Source organism: Natator depressus, chromosome 12, assembly GCF_965152275.1.
Source record: "Natator depressus isolate rNatDep1 chromosome 12, rNatDep2.hap1, whole genome shotgun sequence".
Classification (NCBI taxonomy): Eukaryota; Metazoa; Chordata; order Testudines; family Cheloniidae; genus Natator; species Natator depressus.
The window spans coordinates 23,784,827-23,812,116 of NC_134245.1; the positions used below are offsets into that span (position 1 = coordinate 23,784,827).

Here is a 27,290-nt window from a genome sequence, read left to right on the forward strand (position 1 = left end):
TGATGACAATTGCATTGTATGCCTGAGAGTAGCAGAACTATAAACTCGGGAGAATATACGTGGTACTTCACACCGTCCCTCAGCACCCCACAGGCTTGATGGGGGCAGGGGGTCTGAGCTACAGCAGCCCCCTGGGGTTGCGGGCTCTGGGCACCTGAGCGCAGCCCGGGCAGGCGAGAACAGGCCAAGTCCGAGCAGGCCGCAGGTTGTTCTGCTCCGTCCCCACACAGCGATGGCGGCGCCAGCCCAGCGCCCCGCCTCTCTCACGTGACAGCGGCGTGGCCCGGGCGTCGTGGTCAGAAGATGGCGGCGCCGGAGGCCAGCGACAGCGAGGAGGAGGAGCTGGCGGGCTATGGCACCGCGCTGGAGCCCCTGCCGGAGGGTAAGGGAGCTCGGGGGGCACAGCCGCTCCGCTCCCCCGGTTTGTTCGGGGGCATCCCCCTATCTAGCCCGGCTAACGCTGTGGCCGGGCGGCGAGCGAGGGGCCGTGTCTCCCCGGAGCGCTCTGCCCACATGAGGCGGGGGGGAGCCGCCTGGAAGCCAGACCCAGCGGGGCTGCCCCCGTCTCGGCCGCCGCACATCCTGGCTGCTTCGGGCAGCGAGACGAGCCCACTCCTCTCCATGGCCGCCGCCTGGTCTGCGACTTCCCTCTCGTGCTGCGTGCCGCAAGTGCCTGTCCCTGCGAGAGGCGCGCCCCGGTCAGGGCCCAGTAGACACGGGGCCGCCTCCGCCTCGCCCGCGAGGTTCCCTCTCGCCGGGGGGCAGAAGGGGCTGGGTGGGCGAACGCCAATGAACCGACGCCGTTGTGCTGCGGGGCGTTCGTGGGGAGGGCAGGGCTGACGACACCTCTGGGCTCGGCCTGGTGGTTGCGGAGGCTCGATGTCGTAGTGCACGCTGCACAGCCAACACAGTCGTAGCAGAGCAGGTCTACACTACAGCCTGGAGCCAGGCTCCGAGATCGATCCACCGGAGGTCGATTTAGCGGGTCTAGTGAAGACCCACCAAATTGACAGTAGATCGCTCTCCAGTCGCCCCTGTCCTCTACCCCAGACGAAAAGAGTAAGGAAAGTGGACGGGAGGGTTTTTCCCTTTGACTCTGCAGTAACTCAACCTAAGGTACGTCAACTCCAGCTGTGTTATTCACTGTTGCATACCGTAGGTTGACTTACCGTGGTAGTGTAGATGTAGCCTGAGAGGGGAGTAGGTGGTACAGATGATAGTCTAAAAGCTGGTAAATGTACAAAACAAATAAACTGGAGGGGGTATAGGGGAGTCCCCTCGAATCTTTGAGGGCTTGTCTACACTACCAACCGGATTGGCGTGCAGCAATTGATCCAGCAGGGTCGATTTATTGCATCAAGTATAGACTTGTTTAATCGACCACTGAGCGCTCTCCTGTCGACTCCGGTACTCCACCAGAATGAGAAGTGGAATCGACGGGAGAGCGTCAGCTGTCGACTCACCGCAATGAAGACACTGCAAGTAGATCTAAGTACGTTGACTTCACCTGCTGCTATGCTGTTCACGTAGCTGAAGTTGCGTATCTTAGATCGACCCTGTGTGGTAGTGTAGACAAGCCTTCAGTTACTGAAATCTCAGGTGTTACTTGTAGCAGTAGGAGGTCCTCAGTTTTCAGACACAAGTGTGATTAAGGCCTGGGTCTGCACAAGGATTTTGTACAAATTTGATTACGGTTGTGATTTTATTTACCAAAATAGTTGTACTAGTGCAACTCAAAGTGTGAACACAGTTATGCTGGTATAAAGATACTTTATGTGAGTATAGTTTATTTCCCTTTCTGTACAAGAATAAGCTAGACCACTTGTACTGCTTTAATAATACCAGGGTTGTTAAAGCTGTACAAAATTTGTGTGTAAATAAGGTCTCTTTTAACAAGGTCACTGCTAGGCCAGGTTCTCAAATGAGTGTGCTTAAATGGAACATCAAAAATCCTGGCACCATTGAAGCACTGAGGCTTCAGTTCTCAGTACGTTCAGACTGTTTCAACAACCTGGAAGTTCCATGCATTTCTGTAAGGCCTTGTTGTTGGTGTTCAGATTTTTAAAAATAAAGCTATATTATGTTTATTAAAGTTGACCTTTTTTTCATTTCTATACTCAGATAACCAAAACTACTGTGCATGGCTGATGGAAGACTTTTTCTATAACAGAATTATATTTCTCATAAATGTTGGAATAGAACTGATGGAAGTAAACAACGAAAGCCCTCATTGTTATTTATTTAGAAAGATAAAAGTGGAAAGCAATTAATTGTTGTAGAAGTTAGACTCTATACAATAAAATCCCTCTGTGGTTTGTAGTGCTTCTTACCCAAGGATTAGATACAGTGTTGCTCATTTTAATACTGTTTCCTATTGCCTTATAAGGGTTCAGGGTCAATACTTTTCCTGTTATATCCAGTTTCATAAATAGGCATCCTACCATCAAAAGCACAGAGTGCATGTAACCAGCTGTGGGTGGGTGTGCATGGATGTACGTGCAAAGGTGCACTGGCCACATGAATGTTTAACCTTTATTCTATGTATTATATATGTACAGTATTATATTTCAATGGTAAATATTTGCATAATGTAGGAATCCTGCCCTTTAAAGGCCATGACAAGAGTTTTTGGGGCCTTAGAGGCCTGATCCTGCAAACACTTAATCCTGGGGCTTAGTTCTTACTGCCATGAGTAGTGTTGAAGTCAGTGGGCAGTAAGCACTGGATACAACAATGTTTCAATTGTCTGTCCCTGAGACTATAAATCTCTTGGAGAAATGACAATATTTTACATGTTTTGCCAAGCCAAGCACACTTTTGGTTTTCAGTAAATAATAATGAGTTTACACACAACAATGAGTTTACACAAAAAGGAGATTATATATACACTTTAAAAGTGCTTATTATGCAAATCTCTCTGTTCCCTTGAAGTTGTCTTGTTAAAATGTGATTTCAGCACAGTCAGTTTACCAAATATTTCAAGGTCCATGATCCTGCAATAGATTGCATGTCGGCAAACGTCTGCACCTGCACAGAGCCTCATTGACTTCTCTTAGGGGGATGGTGCTATTGCAAGTGTTATTTTTTTGGCAGTGTCATGCAATTGAGGTTCTGACCACTTAAAGATAGTTTTAAAGGTCCTGTTGCAATGATAATGTTGTTAGTTAACCTCTGTCTCGATTAATTTCAAAGTTGGATAGTTATATTCTGCCTTCCAAATTCCTAAAGCTTCAGTTGGGTATGATATTAATAACACTTAGTACTTTCCATTTTCATTATGCTTTACAAACAGTGCTTAGAACACTCTCTAAAATAGGTAAATAAATATTATTCTGCCAGTTTTACAGATTGGGACATTAAGGAGACAGATGGTTTGTGGTTTGCCCACAGCCATGGAAAAAGTCAGTGTCAGAATTGGGATTAGGATTTAGGAATTCTTCATCACTATTTTTATTTTCTTATTCTCTCAGTTTCTGTTTTAAATAGCAGCATGTAGTGCTGACATGCCTCTTCAGAGGTGGCTGCTGTTCCTGTGGGGAACAAATAGTGACTGAGAAGAGTGGGGATTTGATTCTCTGTTCAGGTTAACTCACTTTCCTGTTTTTTGTATTTTGATAATTGTAGGTGAACGAATTAAGAAGCCAGTTCCTCTTCAAGAGCAGACTGTTAAAGATGAAAAGGGACGATACAAACGTTTTCATGGAGCATTTAGTGGTGGTTTCTCTGCTGGCTACTTCAACACTGTTGGTTCAAAGGAAGGTCAGAGATTGTGTCTGAAACTAGTTCCTCTCATGGAGAAGAACTGAAGTAATACTTTATCAAAATATAACACTACTCAAATTATTTTTGGGAAAACAAATGTAAATTGGCATTATGTATTTTTTTCTACTGATGTTCACTGTAAATAGTTATACTTTTCTATTAAAATGAATATAATTGAAGATGCTACCTTTGGAATGCTCTGCTTATGGATGCATCCGTTGTGTTAGCATGTCCTTAATGTGTTTCTGATTAATAGAATGACAAAATGGCTACGTATAACCTTTCCTTACTGCGTTCATACATTATATTAGAGTTTCTTTTTATACATTTCTTAAAGATTTGCTTTCTTTTAAGGATGGGCCCCTTCAACTTTTGTATCATCACGTCAGAAGAGAGCAGACAAAACAGCCCTTGGACCAGAAGACTTTATGGATGAAGAGGTAAGTTTACAAAAATGATACAAAAAGTAGTGGCATGACAATACTTCACATATTTGGGTATTTTATCACTGTGTATTTTGTTGCATGAATTTATGTAGATACGGATAATAGAATCACTTTTATTATAGATAGTACTAATAAAAAATTTGTAAGAATGATCCATTATTTTAAATTTTCATCAAAGAACTGATTTAATCTTGTCAGGGACAAGTGTGTATTTGGTGGTGGTGGGTTCTGCTTACTTCTTAACTTGGAAATATCAGGATGTAAAATATGAGCATCCCTTCTTTTGCTGGCAGACTAGTTTTGAGGGCTGCTGGGTGGTGTTGGGAGCTGTTTCAGGCCTTAAATGTTTGTAGGCAATTTAGTTAAACAAAATAGGGTTTTAAAGTGTCTAAATAAAAATCATTTCATGTTCTTCTTACTGTGTGTGTGTGTGTGTGTGTGTGCACACACACACACACTCATTCTAACCAGTTTTCTTATGGACCTTAGAGTCTTCTAGGTCGGACCTGTTTAAAACAAACAAAAAGAAAAGCCTTACAGAACAGAAAGCAAACAAAACTTTCTAGGTCTCCATTATAAAGAAGCATATGTAAATAAAGACTGTGATTTTTGAAGGTGCTTAAGGGGAGGTAGGTGCCCAATTCCATTGAAATTTAATTAGAGTTGGACACCTAACTCCCTTAGGTGCCTTTGAAAACCCAGCTAAAATAAAGAGCATAAACTCCAGGTTTCCTTCAACTGTCATCTTTAATATTAGTCTATATTTGAAGAAAAGTTATTTCTAATTAGAATTTTTCCATTGTGTGTGTGTGTGTGTGTGTGTGTGTGTGTGTGTGTTTTTCAGGATCTTAGTGAATATGGGATAGCGCCTAAAGAAATTACGACGACAGATGACTTTGCTTCCAAACCCAAAGATAGAATAAAAGAAAAAGCTAGGCATATTGCAGGGATAACTTCATCCATTCCAGGAACCACTGCACTGGATGATTTAATAGCACCAGCGAAGTAAGTAGATATAGCACCTCACTCCCAAAACCAAAACACCTATGCTGTATTGGCAAGTAAAAGAATATCTGACTACTGCATTCAGTGCAAATTACTGCAAAATATATAAAATTGCATTTTCAAAGGGACCTCCATCTGCCTTCTTGTTTTGCACATGCAAATTTGCGTGCAGTCATTTGCAGTTCTGCATACAAGGTACATATACAAATGATAATACATGAAGAATTGTGCTTACAGAAAACTGCTATGAAAATTTGGCCCGTACTATTACGAATTTATTTATAGCTTTCAGGAGATTCACAATAAATACTTTTAAATTAGGCTGTCAGCATAAATGCTTTGCTCTTAATTTTCTCCTAGAATAACTATTGGTGTTGAATTGTTGCGAAAAATGGGCTGGAAAGAAGGACAAGGAGTTGGACCTCGAGTAAAGAGAAAGCCGCGCAAACAAAAACCTGGTATGTTCAATTAAGTTTTGAGTAATGGAAAATAAAAAGTTTCTAGTCTTCTCTGTGCTATTGAGAAGATCTTTTAAAAACCTTTTATTTACTCTGGTTTTTTTTAAAATGTAACTAAGGCCTGGTCTACACTGGGGGGGAAGGGGGGAAAGCTACGTAGCTGAAGTTGATGTACTTAGATCTACTTACTGCGGTGTCTTCACTATGGTAAGTCGACGGCTGACACTCCCCCGTCGACTCCGCCTGCGCCTCTTGCTCCAGTGGAGTGCTGGAGTCGATGGGAGAGATTTCAGCGATCGATTTATCACGTATAGTCTAGATGCGATAAATCGACTCTCCTCTGGATCGATCGCTGCCTGTCAATCCAGCGAGTAATGTAGACAAGCCGTAAGAGAAACTTACTGAAGAATTGTAACTTTATAGTATGGTGCTGTTATGTCTTTGCAGATCCTGAAGTAAAAGTATATGGCTGTGCGCTACCACCTGAAGGATCTGAGGTATTATGCAGGCAAAAGTTACTGTTATTTATATAAAAATTACTTGTAAATTATATTTAAAGTATAACTTTCTATATATAGATAGATTTTTATATATATATATATATATAATATATCTCTATTATATGACTAAATATTAATATTTGTAGTGTTGGTCCCAGGACATTAGAGAGACAAAGTGGATGATGTAATATCTTTTATTGGACCAAGTTCTGTTGGTGAAAATGACAAGCTTTCAAGCTACGCAGAGCTCTTCTTCCGAATATTAATGGTTGGGTTAAGGTAAACCTAGAAGAGCTCCTTTCCTAATCAGGCATGTGCAGTGATATCCATATGTATTTAGAGAACTCTGAAGCTTTTTCAGAATTGGACTTCATCTTAACTAAATGTTGCTGTGGAACTTACATTTTTATACTGCTGTACAGAGTTTAATGTTTGTTTATTGTAATGTATTTTAACTTTGTAAAAGGATGAAGAGGATGAATATCAGCCAGAGAATGTGACGTTTGCACCTAAAGATGTGATGCCTGTAGACTTGACTCCTAAAGAGAATGTCCGTGGACTTGGTTATCAGGGTCTAGACCCCACCAAAGCATTGTTTGGGGTTTCAGGAGGAGAACACCCCAGTCTTTTTACTGATGGTTCTGAAAAGACAAGTAATCTACTTGGTGATCTGAGACATAGTAAAGGAAGAAAATTGGGTATCTCAGGCCAGGTAAAACATTACTGTTTATACTGTGTTGCAGTGCCAGTTATAGGAAATAGATATGTTTGTCTTAAAATCTCTCTAAAATGGAATTAAAACAAAGTTTTAAAGCAAATTGAAAATACCATTTCTGTTGTTAAAAATAATACTTTGTACTGCTCTGTTCCGTTCTGTCTGAGAATCTGAGAGAGAACATGAATTAAATCTTGTGATGTAGGATTGTAGTAGTATACCAAATTTGAGATGGGAAAACTAAGGCACAGATAGGTAAAATGACCAAACACCAATAAACAGGGTCAGCCTGAATCTTGAATTTAATATATTTTTATTGGTTGAAAGAGGTAAGAATTATTGGTTCCTATTACATTATGCGTGACATTCCAGTATTAATATTGTGATTTAAATAAACTGTGGGAGAGTGGAATAAAACAGACGTATACTCTTCTTTTTTTTTTTTTTTTTTTTTCCCACATTGAAAGTACTCTTAAAATTGTACAGTAGAATCTGTAAGGGCCAAATGCTATGCTTCCTAGTCAGTAATCAGGCAACACTTCTGGTTAAGTCAATGGCAATTTTTGCTGTAAATATAGATATTTCTGTTATTACAGTGTTTCATATTCTCAGAGAGCCAGGAACAGTAGAAAAAAACACTACCTTATCAATGGGAAGCAATGCTTCATTAAATGATCCCTTTCACAAGGTAGTCTCATTTTTTTTTCCTACTGTTCTGGCTTTCTGAGAAATAAAATGTAGATAATTGATTTTTATTTCTCCATGAGGCCTGATAAAGATGGAAAATACTCAGAAATTGTAGAATGATCGCAAGAAACTTTAAGTGTGGTTTGAGAACAGGACTGGGAGGCAGGCTACCTTACTTCTGTTGCTAACACGGACTTGCTATGAAGCCATGGGTGAATCCATGAAGCTTCTATATGGCTTAGTAGTAAGTTAATGGGTGTAATGGAACAATATCATGATGAGTGTGGTGTAAGTAAAAATGAAAGTGAACATTACATTTCTCCAGTTGGCCAAAAATTAAACATCTTTGTTTCACAAAAAGCTCATTTTACTCCATTTCCTTCCAACGCTAGGTTCTGTCAGCCGCATTTAATTTCCCTTTAGCACTATGCCCTGTGATTCATGTTTTCACACAGGAGAAACATTGTCAAAAAAAATATGTGATTTTTGGGAAAAATGAAATATGGTCAAATATGGTTGTATTTATTCCCATTACATTGTTCTTCTCCTCTTCAAAGGCCTCCTGCCAGCGTAACTATTTTCTTCCTTTAGTGCTCAACTAGTGCTGTTCTTATTTAGATGGCAGGATATATTGTTCAGTGTTATATAGCTAATCCTGCTGCTTATAAACCAAACATGCTTCTGATATAGTGGTCCCAGTCCCTCTCTGCTTGAGGAGCTGGAGGACACGTTTGCTGTTTTGATCATTGGTCTCCCATTTGGCAGGGTATAGTACTTGCTACATGAAAGTTATCAAACTAGTCCCAAACATGTAATTTTAATTTCAGAGACAAAATATACATATTCTGACGTGTTACTTTTTCAAGACAGAACTGTTATATTTTGACACTGTAGAAGTCTAACCATTTTTAATTTAAAAAATTTGTCTAGGCTTTTGGTGTAGGAGCTTTGGAAGAAGAAGACGATGATATATATGCTACTGAAACATTGTCAAAATATGATACAGTTCTGAAAGATGAGGAACCTGGAGATATGCTGTATGGTTGGACTGCACCTAAGCAGTATAAAAACAAGAAAGGTAAGAATTATAGATAGATCTGAAGTTTCAGTGTAATTGTACTTAAAATGTATGTAAGAATGCTAACCTCTATTTCCCAAATATGTTCATTAATAAAGGATTGATATTTTCTAGCCCTGAGATCTCAACATTTCACCTAGGCTCCTCCATTACACGCTTCTAGTAGTTCAAAAGCAGATTAAATGAAAACTTCTGTTTTCTTCAGTTTAGTCATGTATTTATCTGAAAACATTTTTTTTCTGCTGCAGGAAAAAATAGTAAGTGAAAAGCAGTACCACTATAAAAATACAGATGATATTAAGAGAGCTTATTCCAAAGTTGTCCATGGCCAAGGTATAAAATATTATATGGAAAATATGTTAAATATCATGGTTACAAAGAAAAGCACTCAAAAGTTAGGAAATGCCAGGATGAAAGTTGCCTATGCAATAGATCTGAAACTACATTAGCATTATACAGCTCAAAATTACTACGAAAGAGGGCAGTTGAAAGAGGAAAATAATTACCAATAATAGTGGTAATAGTTCACCACTAACATTAGTGGTTATGGTAGAAAATCTCAGAAATACTGTGTGCACTAGGTTAGAACTAATACTAGGCTGTGATAACTTACGCAGTAATTTTAATGTCAGAAAAGATGCATGAATATTTAAGAATTCTTCAGTAATTTACTTGCAAATTTAGGGCCTGATTTTGTAGCCCTTAATAATATTGGTAGTCCTTGGAGATTTGAGTGGAGCTGCTCACATGAGTAAGTGCTGTAGGATCATGTGTATAGCCATTTGCTATGTATCGTGCAAAGAAGCACTTGGTAAAGTACTGTCTTTGGATTTAATTTAATGTACATGCATAAACTTCTGAATTTATTTCAAAATGAGTGATTGAATTTGGTTCCATCAACATACATAGTGTATAGCTAGTCACAGCCGTGGAGGCTTCGACGGATTCTGAATGGGATAGGCATGCCTCAGGGATTGTTGTTTAGCAAAAATTATGCAGGATATGAAAGTCAGTGGTAACTTTTGCATATTCTATTTGTATTCTACAATGCATAGTAGTATTAGTTATTGCTGATCATTCACAAGTTGAGGAAAACAGTAAAGGTTTTTAATAAGGAATTAAAAAATATCAGGACATACTAATTAAAGGATGCTGTATCAGAAAATAGAATCTTTTGAAATTATTTCGTTAAAAAATTAAAGTTGAATAGCTTTGTCTATGAAGTTAATTCTATAGTTGTTGGCTTTGAAAGTCCTAATACTGTAATCATTTTATAGGAATGGAGAAAGAAGTTAGATATATTGGCAAAATTCTGGACGGCTTTTCCTTGGCTTCTAAATCATCCGCTCCAAAGAAGGTAAATAAAACATAATGTTTTCTCTTAGCAAAAACAACTATTATAATTTTGCCATCTTTACGTGTTTAAATATAGACAATAAGTAATCACTCATATGTCAATAATAATCAAAAGAGTGATACGCAATTTGACTGAGCTCCTTGGTTATTAGTGTATTCTATTGCATTCATATTGTGTCTTGTAATAGGAATAAAAGTGTTGGTAAGCAACAAAGGTATCCTAAATAGTCAAAACTATAAGTTTTCAGGTTGATAATACAAACCTGAAGTTTGTCCATCCACTAGACATACTAAATGCATTCAGAGCTGCTCACTGCTGTTTGGCAGCAGTTTGGAGAATTGGTTTTAGCAAGAATAACGTATATATTCTACTTGTCGTTCAAACATAACATCGTATTTTCTTAGTGACCAAGACCTCTCAAATTCACTCGTAGTGACAAATTTGTTTTAACCCTATTTTTAGGACTTAATTTTAAGTACAAGATGTATTGGTATAAGTGTAGAGTGGGGTAAAATCCAGGCATATATAAAATTTTGTGACAGTATGCTTTTCCTAAAGAGGAAATAGAAAGAAAAATCCACTTAGTATACTTTACCATAAGGAGGCATTGGGATATCTGTTGTTCGTTGAGAATTATTCCTTTAAGAGATATGAAAACAGAATTTTGGTGGAGGATATTAAGGTATTTTCGAAGCTTAGGGAAACTATTCAACTTTTAAAATTTAACGTTTAAAAGTGCATGTAATTCCCATTGTAAGGAAGGTGAATTCTTAAGCAATATCCAAAGCATTTTCTGAATTTTTTTTTTTTTTTAAAAGTAGTTCTTGATTTGCTATTTGATCTATAGTATAATTTTTATAAACTGACAATTTGGTAATTTATTTTTTTCAAGTTTCAAATGTTCCTGTTTATTACAATGCCATTTATGTATTGACTCAGACTAATTGAGCCTGTCCAGTTTGTTATATAGCTTACTTTTCTATTGTTAATGTTCACAAATTAAATTGACAATAGTTAAAGGAGTATATAGGTTGGGGATGTCCTTTTCTGTAAGTCTGAGCAGTATATACTAGTAGTCTATAGTAAGACTAACTTTTGTGTGCTGCCCAATGATTTTAGTGAAGGACATCTCATCTGTAAATAACAAATATGAAACTACATCTCTCACTGTGTTTTCTGTTTTGTTTTGGAAGACTTATCTACCACCTGACCTGCCAAGGGATTACAGACCTGTCCATTACTTTCGACCAGTGATAACAGCTAGAAATGAAAATCCCCTTTTACTTCAGGCATTAGTTGAGTCAACTGGGAAACTTGAGACTGATGCTCTGCAGCAAAACAGACACACACTGAATGCGTCTCAAAGGAGGGAATTGCTAGGAGAGACTGCTCTAAAAGGTATGTGACATAGTGTGTGACCATACTTCTCCTCCTTATTTCATTATAATTTAGATTCACTTAACACTGACTAAACTACTAGGTTATCCCCATAATATTTTTAGAACAGGGAATGCTTGTTTACAAACTTGAATATTTACAATCTTGAATATATATATATATAATTTTATAATTTAATAAAAATAAAACTAAACTCACCCCTTATGTTAGCCAAAATATTGGCCAATATGATCTCTAAATGTCAGTTACTGGGAATACCTACAGGTGTTTTCAGTTCCTCACACTAATTAAAGGAGAAAAGTGTGTAAAGGTATTTCATTTTTTTGCTTCCATGAAGCCTGAATTTATTTTTTTTTTAATTTTTGCTTGTGGGTTTTTGGTTTGTTTTTTTTAACCTTAGAAATTCAGGTCTTGTGTAGCCTGGAAGATTTTATAGCTCTCTAGTCACTTATGACATTATGAGTCTAGAGAAAATAGCAAATAAGAGGGAAAGGGGATGTTAGACTTCTTAAAACTTTTTTTTTTTGGTTAACACCTGTTTAATGTCAACCAGTAAAGGATACTGGAGAAAGGAACAAATTAATTGCCTTTCCATTCAATTAATTTGTGAGGCTACAATATCATGCTGCGAGACAAGGTGGATTGATTTAAATCACAGATTTTAATCTGCAAGCAGGTAACCTTTAGTAAAATAATCTATTTTAATCTTGCTTTGCATTTGTATATTTGAGTTGTTATTGCTAAAGAAAGGTTGATTCTCATTGGTTGGTAACCATTAAAATATGTTGATTTGCAACTAAATATAGCCGTTGTACTAATTTTGGTCCTTCTTTTTGCTAACCAAGATACTCTATATTTGTACACATTTATTTAAGCAAGGATATCATTTAACTTACATTTATTCAGATTTTTAATTTTTACATTTACATTGTTTAGAAAATAGTGAATGATGCATTTTTTTACTTAATTTGTGTCAAGCTCTGTTTGAATAGAAATGTAATTAAAAATGCACAAAACAGGCATTTTTAGTTTTATTAGACAAAACTATCGAATGTATGAGATACATAAAAAACAAGTCTTAGTTTATCAAAATGTTTTTCATTTAAAACTGACTTATTAAATGAAGTATTATATGTAGTTACTGAACTCATTGTTTCTCATCACCATGTCTTTCAAGATTTTAGAACTAATAGGCCTCATTTGCTCACATAGTTTTATTTGTAGATTAAAATTAACAATTTTTCTTTTCTTTTTTTTTTTTAACTCCCATTGGGTTTTTTAACTTTGAGTGAACTAGTCATTGAACTGAATTAGTTGAATAAACTGAGATGAAGAAAACATTATTTCTTTGAATGTAGAAGCTGATTTTGCACTTGAACAATCTCAGGTTCCAGATGCTTAGCCAGTGACTTCCCATCAGTGCAGTGGTTTGACTTTCTTTAAAACTTGGCAGCAAACGTATTGCTTAATATTTGTTATTTAATTTAAATTATTTTAATAGACTATAATAAGTTTAGGTCTTAACATAGGTTGTCATCATTTCAAATTTAACTTGCAATAGGTATATTTCTTAAAAAACAAACAAACACCCTGCATTTTATTTAAATAAAAAAATCTGATTTTAATAAAAGCCATCTGATTGTTTTGATTTTTTTCTTTAAATAATAGATTTTTATCCACCCTGCTCTGAGACCCCCCCAGAAGAAGGGGCCCCCGCAAAACCTGGAAAGGTCAGACTTCACATTTCTCAGTAAAAACTAAGGAGGACGGTTCCTTTTTGTCTTTAGCCTTTCAAGCCTTTTCCATACATCATAAATAAGCAAAATATGGCACAAACGTAACTTAAAAAAATATCCATTGCAGGTCACCCTTAAATATCTGAGACAGAAATTAAGATTGTATAATAGCTATAATAATGCTATTTTGTCAGCTTTTAAAGCATTCCACCTGGCAAAGCTCCATGGCATGGCCTTTAACTTTCTGGCTCGTGAGAACTGGAGATACTCTCCGAATTAACAGTACTACTCTTTAATCACCAGGAATAGTTTTTGTTGGGTAATATGAATAATTCCCTCACCCTTGCCCCCAACGGCTGAGCATGACACTTCTGAAGCATCCCCAGCCCTTCTTCACTTAGGAAGCAAGTGACTGGGACCAGGAGTTGAACTGCACATGGCAGAGTTTGACACTGAGACCACTGAGCTAACCATTATATTTATAACTGAAAACAGCATAATAGACTAATAGCTAAATTATATGTAATAATATATATGCACATGTTTATATAATAATAATAATAATAAAAGCGTTGTCCAAAACTTTCAAACCACTAATGTAACTACAGTACAAGCTGTGTTATCCAGCACTTGACCAACTGGAAAGCTCTCTAAACCGGCATTTCTGTTCTTCATTGAAAGTCCAGTTTATAGTCCGGTTGGTGCGGGGCCAGCAGGCTCCCCACCTGGCTCCACATGGCTCTCTGGAAGCGGCGACATGTCCCTGTTGCACCTAGGTGGAGGAACAGCCAAGAGGGGTTTGGAGTGCGGGAGGGAGTGTGTGCGGGATGTTGCTTGGGGTAGGGGGTCGGGGTGCAGGGGGGGTTTCGGTGTGCTGGATCCAGGTGGTGCTCACCTCGGGCAGCTCCCCGCAAGTGGTGATATGTCCCTGCTGCTCCTAGGCAGAGATGTGGCTAGGCAGCTCTGCGCGCTGATTCCACCCTGCCCCAAGTGCTGGCCCCACAGCTCCCATTGGCCGGGAACCATGGCCAATGGGAGTTGCAGGGGCGGTGCCTGCCGGCAGGGGCCCCTCTACTTAGGATCCAGCACCCCCTCCTGTGTCCCAACTCCCTGCTCTGAGCCCCCTCCCACACCCAAACTCCCTCACAGAATTCGCGCCCTGCACCCATTCCCATGGCCCAGCCCTGAGCTCCCTCTTAGTTAACCAGAATTTTTGACTTTTTTTGACCTCCCATTTCCCCAACATGCCGGATAACAAAGCTTTTACTGTATTAAATTGTGAGGTTTAAAAATAAAAAAATAAAAAAAAAAATGGAGCATATACATATGCTGCACAAAATTTTACATTCCAGATTTCTGTGAAAGTCTAGATCTTCACACTATCAAATGTAGACATTCCCTGGTTTATACTACGCCAGCTGATTTGTTTTTCATCATATGTATCTATACATATCTATCAGTACAAAGATCTGGTGGGGCACAATATATATGAATGAGTGTGAGGCACTATCCTGCTCCTTTCATAAAAGATGCATCCACTCAAACAGCAGAGGGCCACTTCTGGTAAAAGAAATCTCATCTCTGTAAATGACCATTTAAAAATATTTCCTCAGGATTTCTAGCAAAATTGTGACATTTAAAATTAACCATTACTAGAGTGTTGATTTTTTTGATGATTGCTTGGCTATCTGAATGTATGTACATCCTATATTTAGACACATTTTTGTTTAGATAGGGAAATAATATACATGTAATATGTTTTATTCATGACAGTAGAGATAGTTACAAAGATGTTTTCTTTTCCATTTATCTCCTTATTGCTTTTTTCCATCCTCAGGTCCATCTCCTTCTGTACTGGAGTATCTGTCAGGGAAAGACAAAGAGAGAATCAAAGAAGTAAAACAGGCAGCTGAACAACAAATGAAAACACAAACTTTACCTCAGCAATCCTTGAATATCTCATCCTTCTCATATGGGGTTCATCAGAAGTGGCAAATGGCGTTGGGGGGGCGGTTAGCCACCCCTGGTTCTAGTGACTTCAAACCATTTGCAAAAAATCCAGAAAAACAAAAAAGATATGAAGATTATGTAGAGAGTCTTAAACAAGGACAGAAAGGTAACTAGCCAATGGTCATGGAAACTCTTCTGCATTTTTTTATTTGGAAAAAGTTTTATTTCTGCAGTTTTGATTAAGTGTTTCATTTTAAGCTTCTCATAGGCTTGATTCCAGAATTCCATACATAGCGCTTTTCTTTCTGTTTCCTGAGGGCCTAATCTTGCAAAATTTAGGCATATAAGTAATCCCATTGACTTCAGTAATTTAATTAATTAATTAATTACTTAATTAATTACTGAATTTAATTAATTACTTAATTAATTAATTACATTAATTTAAGTGTTTGTGAGATTCGGAGCTTTGATCATACTCATCTTAGTTTCTCTGATCCCTCATAATGTAGCTCACAACCTCACAGACGAGGGGTTCTCAACCTTTCTTTCTGAGGCCCCCCCCCCAACATGTTATAAGAACTCCACGGCCCACCTGTGCCACAACAACTGGTTTTCTGCATGTAAAAGCTGGGGCTGGTGCTAGGGGGTAGGAAGCAGGGCAACTGCCCACCAAGCTACATTGCTCAGGCTTCAGCTTCCGCCTCAGGTGGCGGGGCTCAGAGCTCCGGCCTTCAGCCCCATGTGGTGTGAGGCTTCAGCTCTCTGCCCTGGGTCACAGCAAGTTTAACACTGGCCTTGCTGGGCGGACCCCCTGAAACCTGCTTGTGGCCCCCTAGTGGGCCCTGGATTTCTGGTTGAGAACTGCTGTCATGGACCATACTGTGATCTTGCAGTCTTTGTTTTTTTGTTTGTTTTTTGTTTCCTTCTTGTTTATCTTCCAGCTCCATACCTTCAACCTGCTTTTAATACTCATCTCTCTTTTTTTTGTAATGAAGACCGTATGTACTCTGGGTACAGTGGGACCATAGTAATGTTAATTTAGTCTGTCACCAGGAAGTATCCTTCATTCCCTACCCCCACACAACAGTTTAATGTTCCAGAATACCCACTGATGTAAAATACGATGATTTTCAATAGTTGTTATTTTCAGGGATGGGTATTTTTGCTATGCTCTCCAGGCTGCCTCGCTCCACTCTTCAGGTCCAGCTTTTAAAACCTTCCTCCCTGCTCCCCAACTATGCCAGGGAAATGGGGAGCTCATAGTTGGCTTTAGCAGTTAATATCCAGGGCTCCCTGTTCTTCAGTGGCTGTGCTGTTCTCCAGGAAAATCAGCTAACCAGCCTGTGCTTCTGGGTTCTCCCCACTTTCCGTCTGCAGACTGGGCTTCAGTTCTGCTGGGCTTCATGGATCAGTGCGGGGAGCAGGTACTCTAATCCAATTGACTTGCATTTGGTAGGAAAATCTGGATGATGAGAGACAGATCTCAGCAAGACAGGGAAACAGAAAACAAATGTCAGATGCCCTGTTGCACCAAAAGGGCAAATTCTATGGCAAAAATGCTGATTTTTGAGGTATTTTCAAAAAAAGCCATATCCCGTATCTACGGAGTCCACTGGGTCTCTTACTAAGATGAAGGAAAGCTCAGAATCAGATGTTGGTCCAATAAAAGATGTTACTTAACCCACCTTGTGTCTCTGAGACAGAGGCATGTTATTACTTCATTTTTTGTTGTTGTTATTGCAGCTGCATTTGGCTGTTCTTTGATGTTGAGCTCTGTCTTTGGGCTTGTAGTTTATCTGCTCAGGACATAGATTGTTGCTTTGTATAAAATGGAACAACTTAAATGTATTTAGTAGTAGATCAGGATGAAAACGCAGGAAATCTTGAAATAATGTGGGAGGTCAAAAAACTCTTATCAGAAGCTCGGCTTGGTGTTGATTTTGTTCCTGTCTCCTCTAGAAGCAAATATGAACCAAAATTTGTTCCTTGTAAACAGGAAAGGATGAGTGTTTTTTTAAAAAAGCTACTTGGCACATCTGAATTTGCACTTATGAGCATGCACATTTTATGCATCCAAAAAGCCAATTTGAATACTCAAATGAAAATCTAAACTTTACTAGCAGGTTCGCATATTGAGCTTTTTACCTTTACATTTCAAGCATTTTGTTGGAGTTGTGTGTGATGTTTTGTTTTCTATGGAGCATTTAATATTTTGTATATTCCAGTGTGCATTACAGAGCGTTGAGTTAGGTGTCAATAGTACAGTAATGGGTTAGGTAAATGAAGTAGCCATTATTCATTTGGCAAAGGTTGTCATTCTGACACTATTTGGGCAATCATCCCTGGCTTCTGAAGAATAGTATATCCAGCAAGACTCATGGGGTTACCCCTATTCTTTATTTCTGAAGTCTTCCGCACCTTTATATTCAACTACATATTCATCAGACCCTTGTGGAGATGAGCTTGGCTTCTGGAATTGTTTAAAAGAATCACAAAATGAGTTAAACCCACATACAAGTTAGTGTATTTTATACTTAAAAGTAACTTTTAATGGCTTCTAAGCATTTCTGTCCTTTAACTTACAATAGATACATCAGAGAGTCATTCAGATCCGGGTATGACAGAATGGGAGCGAGGAAGGGAACGAGAGGAGTTCTTCCATGCAGCAATGCTCTACAAATCCTCCAACTCAGTCCTGTCATCAAGGTTTACTCGGGCCAAGCATGAAGATGACACCGACAAAGTGGAAGTTCCTCGAGACCAAGAGGTTCATGCTGTTAATAATCCTGTATTGTGATTACCTGTGTTAACACTAAGTAGCACAATCCAATGTATTTAAAACATCATGGTAGAAGATAAATGTAATAAAGTTTGTTGCCTTAAGAAACCAAAAGGAAATATACAATACTGCTCGCACAGCAGTAAAGTATTTATCCTTTAAGTTCACTGAATGTTGACACTATTACAATAATAGCAGGCATTTTAAGAAGGTGATTATATTCTGTAGAGTATATAATCAACATCTGAATTTTACAGATGGATATTGATGACAAAGAATCTGCAGTGAAGATGAAGATGTTTGGCAAGCTCACAAGAGATAAGTTTGAGTGGCACCCTGAGAAGCTATTGTGTAAAAGATTTAATGTTCCTGATCCCTACTCTGAGTAAGATGATTAATCAGATATCTTAACATTTTCAAAATAATGTTTTTAATTGTTCTGAAATGTGTGTTTGTGTAATGTTTGGGGAACATGCTAGCTTGATATCTCTGGAGGCTGAAACCCTCTCTTTGTCTTCAGAATAGATGCAACCCAGATAGACCAGCAGGCAAGCTTCCTTCTGATAACTTGCCAATTTGCTTTTTACTTAAACTGGGAGGATCACCTCTACGCATTGTCTCATTAGAGATACTTTGAATGGAAATAGGTGATCCTCCCGCTTCCCCCCCCCCCCCCTCCCCGAACATGCTCCTTTGTTAGGGTTTGTATGTGTTAATAGCTGCTTCATGGACTCTGCTTGCTTTGTGGATAATCTGAGACTTCATTTTCCAGTGTTGTCCATCCATCCCATCATTAAAAACAATGATTGACAAATAATTTCATTTTCCTCTAGTTCATCGATTGTTGGGTTACCCAAAGTGAAACGTGACAAATATTCTGTATTCAACTTCTTAACGCTACCGGAGTCTACCACAGCAACTATAACTCAAACAATAAATGAAAAAATGCAACAGAATATCAGTCCTAACAGTAAGTGAGTCAGCATTTTATTAATGTAATCCCAGTAGTTAATGATTTAAAAAACGTTGATGTACTTGTCATGGAATGTGAAAATACCAAGATGCAATTTCCTTAAAAATAAAAGGAAACTGTGTGAAAACTCAGAGCTACACAGATAAGCTCAGAGCAATTGAAATCAGTGGAGTTATACTGATTTATAGCACTGAGAATCTGGCCAATAGAGATCTTCTAGTTTAGAGAGTTTTTTTTTAAAATATAGGCAGTAATGATAAAGCAAGTATTAGTAAATAATTGACCTGACCATGAAATGCTGTAGTATTTAATATAAAGCTAATTAACCATGATGCTTGGGATCTTGTACCAATTTTTAGAGCCAAAGAAACCATCAAGATGGGATGTATCTGACAAAGAGAAGAAGAAAAAGGATTCTATTAGTGAGTTCATAAGTCTTGCTAGGTCAAAAGTTAATATTCAGCAGCAACAACCAGAATCAGTAATAGAAGAAGACAGAAGCAGAACAAATGAACCCCTTCCCAATAAGGTATAAGATCTCCAGAGGTTTGACGTTTTCAGTAACATTCATGATATTGCACATTGCTCTTCTCCTTGTTGATGGTTTTTTGAAATGCCTTTTCTTGTGCATGGAGAGAGGCAGTAATAGCAACTCATGCTAAGTTAGAAAAGACATGTCTGCACTTGAGGCCAAATTATGCCCTCCACCTGTGGGAAAGAGAGCTGCTTCTTCACAATATGTCTCCTATGGAAGCTCTTCTTCTGGGGCTCTGCAAGCACTGGGTTCCTCAAATGGAGAGGCTGCAGGCCTAGGGCAGATCTAGCTGCTCTGCAGCATCATACATTCACAAATGTACACTAGGGGGAACTTCCTGACTTTGGCTCTAACTTACTTAGATTCCCATTCTGTGAGCTTAAGCTCTCACCCCCATGAAAGATGGGCAGTGGCAGGAGGGGTTCTGGTCACCACAGTTCCTCCGGCAGCATGTTGTCAAGAAGATGTGGAAGCCAGGAGGCAGTGTGAAGGCACCAGTTGACTAAGTGGCACTGCATGGATCTTGGAGTTCCATGGGTTCTTTGGCCTGAATCTCCCTATTGTGTGTGATGGGAGGACAAACACCAATTTTGCCCCCTGCTCAAACAGAAAATGGGGAAAAAACTCTGCAACAGTAAACTATTAAATTTCTAGTCTTCTACATGGGGAAACATATTTATACATTGATGGGGAATTTGGGATATTGCCATGACAGTATTTAGCATTGAAATGCTTTGTACTTTTATTCACATCATTTTGCCCTAGAATTTCCTACCTAAAGCACATAATTTTAATATCCATGGTTCTCAGCCTGTGGTCGTGTGCTGTTGGTGGTACATGAAGAGCTGGCTGATCTCAAGGTGTTGGCAGTCTTTGTTGTTTCAATGAGACAGCTAAAAACAGATCTCATAAGCAAGTTGGTGTAGTTGCCACAGCAATATGTGATAATGAGTGTGAGGAAAGATGGTGTCCATTTCTAGAAGTTGGAGGGGCGGGGGTCCAAATAATGTTGGGGGAGGGAACCCCGAATCCTTGCTTTCTACGGAGAAATGTATAGTTCAGATGAAGGAAAACACTTGTACTTCTAGTTCTTGCTGTTTTACTCAAGAAGCAAAACAGTAATCTGACATACATGAAACTCTGTAGGCATGTAGATCTTTATATTTTGTTTGAGTACTATCTGCTATAGAGAGCAATGTGATTCTACTGCATGTGGGGACGAATTGTGGAGGCCTTCTGTAGCTCCAACCATGAGAAATTACAGGGTTAACAAAAGAGAGCACAAACTGGGTAGTTATCATAAATAACAATTGCCCCTTTTGCATATGCAGTTTTAGCAGATGTGCTGGTGGAGGCCATTTGAAAATTTGACCCTAACAGTGAAATTTGTTAAGGGCTATCGGTTATTTTAGGTTAGCAGGATAGTTCTTTTGTTTGCATTAACTAACATAGGTTGACTCACACATTTGACATTGATTTTATTGTGTATGGACTTGGGGGTTTGAACGAGAAACATTTAATAAAGGGGTGGGGGGAATTTACTCTTTGGAAAGGGTATGCAAGCCTCTCTCTGGTCCATGTAAGGACTGTGGGGGGAGCTAGGTTGCAGACAGAATGACCCTACGGTCTTTGTAATCCCTAATTGTTCTGCATTGTCTAGAAGTTGGTGCAACTCAGGGTGAGCAAAGGGAAACATGGGCTTACAGGAATTGTATGGTTATAGCTCATACATAGGGGACACAAGGATAGCAAGTATAGTCTGGGATTGTGGCTGTAGAGGGGGTGTGATGACTTCCAGCAGATGGGAGGTTTAATTCCATCTACTACACCCACTGATTTTCCTGCACAAAGTCCACTTTTCTCTGCTTTGTACAGGGACGGATGCATATTATTCTGAGGAAGATGATAGATTTGTTTGTTGTGAACTTAAGCTAAAGAAAAAGTATCTAGAATCTATTGACTTAAAAATAAAAAGTGTTAATATTTTATATTCTTTCAAGTGTGCTGTTCTGACCTGCATGAAAAAGGGGCACGATGCAGCGTTCTGTATTGGAAAGTGACTTAATTTAGCAGTGTCTGAGCTCTTCTACTGTGCATCAACAGTTGTCAAGTTTATAGACTTCAGATTTACTGTAAAATTTGCTAATTTTAAAATCCTCAATGAAAATACCATTAAAGGTGTCACAATATTTTATCTTAATGGAGAGACACTTCTTTCCTCCGTTAGTGCTTACATTTTTTTCCTTATGGGCACTGTTATGCAGGCAGTTAGTGAAAGCACTGATCAGAAAGAAGAAGAAGAAAGCAGACCATCTATGGATTTATTTAAAGCCATCTTTGCCAGTTCCTCAGATGAAAAATCATCCTCATCTGAAGAAGATAGTGATGAAGAGGCGCATCAGCCACCTTCTGCTGTGCCAAACTCGGAAAGTACAAATCATGCTAATCTGCCAGATACCTCCTCAGCTGATGTACAAGGTAATAGTTAACAGTTTGTTCAGTTTCATGAAGTTCTATTAATTTTATAAGAAAACATTATTAGCCTAGTAGAAAAATGCTTTATACCAGTCTCACACTGGTGTAACTACACTGTTCTCAGGGGAATAACACCAGTGTAAAACTGGAGTAATGGAATGCTGAATTAAGTGTTCTCTATTTAAATATTATCTACATAGCCATAGGCCATGACAGTTTTTACAGATACACTGTCAAATGCATTTGTTTGCTAAACAGAGTGAGGGATGAGGACAAATCCCATATTACTCTGTAAAGAAAGCCCCAAGATTGGGTGATTTTATACACCTATAATAAGGTGTATGATATATGATAAAGTATATCTATTAATGAAATTTTGACCAGACTGGAAATAAGTAGAATTTGCACTTATTTGAAAAAGGAATTTCCTTTCTATATTTTGATATTCTCATTTAAAATAATATTGAAATGGATTTTTAAATAGTACAGCAATGTAGTTGTATCTCACCAGTTCTCACTATCGGTCTACAAAGCAAATAAATTCACGGGACTGGGGGGAAAAGCAGTCTTGTTCTATTTACCAAGATTTAAAGCAGAGTATTATAGGGAGTTCTCATGCTAGAAAATAAAGTAACACTGTACTAGAATACATTTAATAGTTTACTAGGAAATATTAGTAAGCAAAATAACATTTATTTTGACAGTTAGGGATGATGTATCTTTAATTTTTAAATTGGCTTTTGTTGGCTTACTTACCAACTAGAAAAAAAGGCAATATGCAGTGGATCTCCCAGTAAGTAGTGCCAGTTAATCTAATTCGTGCAGATGGAGTAATAAATTACTAAATAAAAATAAACTAATACCCCCCCATTCAAACTTAAAGTAGCCTTATTTCATAGTACAAATACCGATTTATATATACTTTTTAATGTGGAAACTTTTCAAACTGCTTGGTCTTAAATCACCTTTTAGGCTATTCCCATATCTTCAACACTGGAATTTTGCCTAATTCTTGAAAAATTTGCAGGGGTGAATCTGTTTTTTGCCCTTAAGTTATAGATTGTTTTGTTAATATTTATACTTGTGTTGCCTGCAATTTTTAATTTAAAAATCAGTAGCACTGTGATCAAATATTTGGTGATCCCAGCCAGTACAACCAATCTTTGAAATGCACAGGAAGGTGCAAAGGGAAAAGGCATCAACTTCTCTTTGTTGATAACCTTCTAAACTTTTAAAAATCTTTATGTACAAAAAAAGAAAAGCTTAAGAAATCATACATTTATGTAACTGAGGTCCTTTTTAAAGAAATTGTGTAATTATTGGAAACTTCCGAGGAGCCTTTTAATAAGAAATAAGGGTTAGAATCACCTTCTGCTTCTTTGAAAAACTAGTAAGTGCAAAATCTAAACGAGTGCAAAATTCATTAACTTGTCTTTATTTGATATTTCATTTTTAATGGAATATTTTCTGAGCTGTCTTGGGTATGGGACGTCCTTTTTCCTTTTAAGTTAACCTATATGTTTGTTTTTCTAGAATGTATGGCTGTTCCAAGTGAACCTGACCTTGTGCCACCTCTTTTGAAGGAGGAGCTGGATAAGGTAGAAGAATTTGGACCGAGGTTGCCTCCAGTTTTATTTTCTAGTAAGTATTGAAGACTTTAAATTTTGTACACTGAAAATGTATATATAATGCAGTTATTTTATTTATGCTCCCCATAAACATCTTCAGTAACCTCATTATCTACCTTCAAATCCCCTTCTCAAAACTCTCCTTTGTCATGATGCCTACGAAAATCTGGGGTGTTGGGACCACTGCCTATCGTGCTAACCAATATTGTCTTATTATTTCCTGGTAGTTCCTGGTCTCTCTGCCTTCATCTGTTGTCTCTTGTCTTTTATATTTAGAGCCCTGCAAATCCGTGGATATCTGCTTTATATCTGTGGATATCGGATGCAGATATCTACGGACCATTTTTGCGGATCGCGGATCAGATGCAGACATAGGTGCTGGTACTAGGGGTGCTGTTGCACCCCCTGGCTTGAAGTGGTTTCCATTATATACAGGGTTTACAGTTCGGTTCAATGGCTCTCAGTACCCGCCCCATTAAAAATTGTTCCAGCATGCCTTGATGCGGATACAAATTTTGTATCCATGCAGGGTTCTAAATATAGGATCTTAAAGGTGGGGAAGCAGCTGTCTGCAGCTCATACCCTATGAAGCTGCTTCTCCACCTTCCAGATCCTATATCCCGCCCCACACCCAGTTATTTGCTTTGCAGAAGCAGCTGCCTTCCTCTCCAACTGACTTGACGCAGCAATATGAAGTTGGGAGAGGTTTCCTAAATATCTTGGTTGCTTAAACCATAGCAATAGGAGCATGGGGAATTTTGCTGCCTGTTTTGATCTAACACGTCCCCTTTCTCTGTATACAGGGGAGAAAGGAATATAGGCTGCTTCCCCACCTTCCAGATCCTATATTCCCTCTCCTTAGTATACAGAGAAAGGGGAGGTGATAGATCAGAAGCAGCTGTCTGCAGCTCACTGCCAATGAGGATCTGGAAGGCGGGGAAGCAGCCTCAGAGGCTATGAGCTGCAGACAGATGCTTCCCCACCTTTGAGAGCCTATATACCAGGGGTTGGCAACCTTCGGCACATGGCCCATCAGGGTAATCCGCTGGCAGGCTGCGAGACATTTAGTTTACGTTGACAGTCCGCAGGCACAGCAACCTGCGGCCCGTCGCTTCCCGCAGCTCCCATTGGCTGGGAAGAGCGAACCCCAGCCACTGGGAGCTGCGGAGGGCCGTGCCTGCAGACAGTCAATGTAAACAAAATGTCTCGCAGCCAGCGATTACCCTGATGGGCCACATGCCGAATGTTGCCAACCCCTGCTATATACTGTACACATGCACTCACACAGACGCTCCTCCTGAGAGGCACTGTGAGATAACTTGCTGCTGTAGGTGCGATGCGGGTCGGATACAAGTTGATTCTTGTGGATGCGGATCCAAAATTTTTGTATCCGGGCAGGGCTCTACTTATATTTAGATTGTAAGCCTCTCAGGGCAGGGACCATTTTTCTGTTCCGTGTTTGTACAGTGGCTAGAACAATGAGGTCCTGGTCTTATGACTAGGGTTCCTAGGTGCTACAGTAATGTAGATGAGGATAATTTCATTTTTTTTAAACTGTTTGTATTTCAGAGGGCAATTTATTGACTGGTATTTGATCTACAATTAGGTACTATACAGAGATAGATATACAAGTGAATGTTACACCGGCTTAAAGCCTAGAGTTGTTAAGCAGCTGTCCCCAAGCAAGTAGACGGTATTTTTGGTACAGAGATATTATGCGTCAATAAGTGTGTGTGTGTGTTAATGTAGATATACACATACATAGATTTAATCTGGCTGTAAGTTTGTGTTCAAGTCACTAAAATTCAGAACTCATGTGTAGTTATTGTCTTTTCTCTACCCAGAATCAGACCTTACAGATCTTTGAGTAGGAGAACGTATGCTGCTGCTATTACCTGTTGAATGTTGAACAGACAGGGTTTTTGTTGTTTTAATCCTGTTTAATTAACCACATTCAACAGATTTAGAGTGAATAACAAGTCATTGTTACTTCATCTGTGGAAACTTTGCGCACAGGTTAAAGATATTCTATGTTGTCTTATGTCATATAATTTCAATTCACATCCAGGTCCCTTTCTTGGAAACTATAAGAGCACTGGGCTCCTTCGTTCTTCCCTCCAGCCCTACCTACACCTGTGTACGTTAAAGTGATATTGTCAAGAGCTTTGATCCTACATTGGGATCCACTAGCACAGACTTTTGTGCCTGTGAAGATTCCCACTGATTTAACTGGGGCTCTGCACAGACTCAAGAGTCAATGCTAATAGATCCTGATGCAAAATCGGGGCCAAGGTTGGCATGTTTGGTTTTTTTATATCTGATTGCAAAGGTATGTCTATAGAGTAGAGAAATTAAAATGAATTGGAATTGGGAGTCCGAAATCCCTTATGCAGCTTTGGAAATCTCAGCCCAAATATTAGGGAATTTACATTTTTGTGTAGTTTAATATTGTGTTTGTCTTTTACTTGGTAATGCGTTTATTTCTCTATATTTGATTTTTGCTTTAGAGACTACTCAGGAGCATGAGCCAGTATCACTAGCAAGTTCTGTTGAAGCCAATCAGAAAGAGAAACCTAAAAAGAACAAAGAAAAACACAAAGTTAAGAGAGAGCACAAACACAAAAAGGAAAAGGTGACCAAGTTAAATAAATTGGTTCTTTCTATCTTTCTCTCTATTGATTTCCTCAGTCAAATGAACACTACCATGATATATATGCTGGATTATGGAAAAGAGAAATAGAGTTGGGCTGCATGGACACCTTCCCTTAGACTCTGTTAGCACTTCTAGCTTAGAACAGAAGATGCATTGGCTGAACAGGGTGCTGCTTGTTCTTTATGTGCTTAGGGACCATACACATAGTTTGCTTAGATACTGCATAATGCTGTAGAAAACCTGATAGATTATAATAATAAAATTTCTAAATATATGTTTAGTTTAATTTATTTGGTCCTTGCCTCCTAGAGACCTTGGCTTGTATTATTTAAAGTTTACACAACTGAAGATGTGCGAGTACTGTTGTTACTGCTCTGCTCCAGTAAACTTTGGAATTTATACTGAAATATGTTTCCTGTGATCCCAGTTGCTCTTTTTTAGTGAACTTCTGTTTTAATTTGACCAACTTTTTAAAATAAAAAAAAAAAACAAACATGAATAGCAAACTCACCTATTTCTTTTTTTAACAGAAAAAGAAACATAAGAAACACAGGCACAAAGGCAAACACAAGAATAAAAAATCAGAGAAAAACAGTAACTCAGACACTGTTGATAGCAGTGACAGCCTTAGTGACATAGAGGAGATCACAGATTTGTCATCCCAGGAACTTCTAAGAAGGTAAACAGATAATTTACCGAAATCCTTGTAAATCTGGCAGCAGTAATGGGCCAGATCCTCGCCAGTGTAACTTGATGTAGTTCCGCTGAAGTCAGTGGAACTATGTCAATTTAAACCAGCTATGGATCTGGCACAATATGTTTGTGCCTAGAATATAGCTCATTTTGATAACTTATCCTAGGCTTTTGGATCTAGATGTGCCAGATAAGAACTAGTTTTAAGATAAAGTGCTCCAGGGAAAAGAGCGTTGAGCAGCTAACTCTGCAAGCATTAGATAAATGAAAATTAATTTGGGGGAGATCTTTGTGTCATCGTAAATTACTATAAATGGGAATAAATACTGAATAGGTAAGAGAAATGCAAATGGTGAGAAATGTTGCTACTACATTTTTTTTCAGAAGACGTAGTTAAGGTTAAAAAAAATTTATCCCTCTCCTGGTAACTATGGAGTATTGTCTGATAGATTTTTAGTATCC

The 27,290-nt window shown here is 38.6% G+C and overlaps 1 protein-coding gene across 1 annotated transcript in view; it reads left to right on the forward strand.

Annotated features, from left to right (window-relative positions):
- The first annotated feature begins 271 nt into the window (after positions 1–271).
- Positions 272–27,290, forward strand: part of GPATCH1 (G-patch domain containing 1) — a 28,999-nt gene continuing 1,980 nt past the window's right edge. Inside the window, exons 1-19 of the mRNA XM_074968735.1 lie at positions 272–382; positions 3,625–3,759; positions 4,117–4,202; positions 5,053–5,213; positions 5,574–5,671; positions 6,119–6,168; positions 6,638–6,883; positions 8,504–8,651; positions 9,929–10,008; positions 11,202–11,406; positions 14,980–15,258; positions 17,681–17,859; positions 18,129–18,256; positions 18,705–18,841; positions 19,204–19,373; positions 21,644–21,857; positions 23,388–23,495; positions 25,990–26,114; positions 26,666–26,814. Coding sequence (XP_074824836.1) covers positions 304–382; positions 3,625–3,759; positions 4,117–4,202; positions 5,053–5,213; positions 5,574–5,671; positions 6,119–6,168; positions 6,638–6,883; positions 8,504–8,651; positions 9,929–10,008; positions 11,202–11,406; positions 14,980–15,258; positions 17,681–17,859; positions 18,129–18,256; positions 18,705–18,841; positions 19,204–19,373; positions 21,644–21,857; positions 23,388–23,495; positions 25,990–26,114; positions 26,666–26,814 — 2,777 coding nt within the window. The 5' untranslated portion in view covers positions 272–303. The remainder of the gene's footprint in view (positions 383–3,624; positions 3,760–4,116; positions 4,203–5,052; positions 5,214–5,573; positions 5,672–6,118; positions 6,169–6,637; positions 6,884–8,503; positions 8,652–9,928; positions 10,009–11,201; positions 11,407–14,979; positions 15,259–17,680; positions 17,860–18,128; positions 18,257–18,704; positions 18,842–19,203; positions 19,374–21,643; positions 21,858–23,387; positions 23,496–25,989; positions 26,115–26,665; positions 26,815–27,290) is intronic.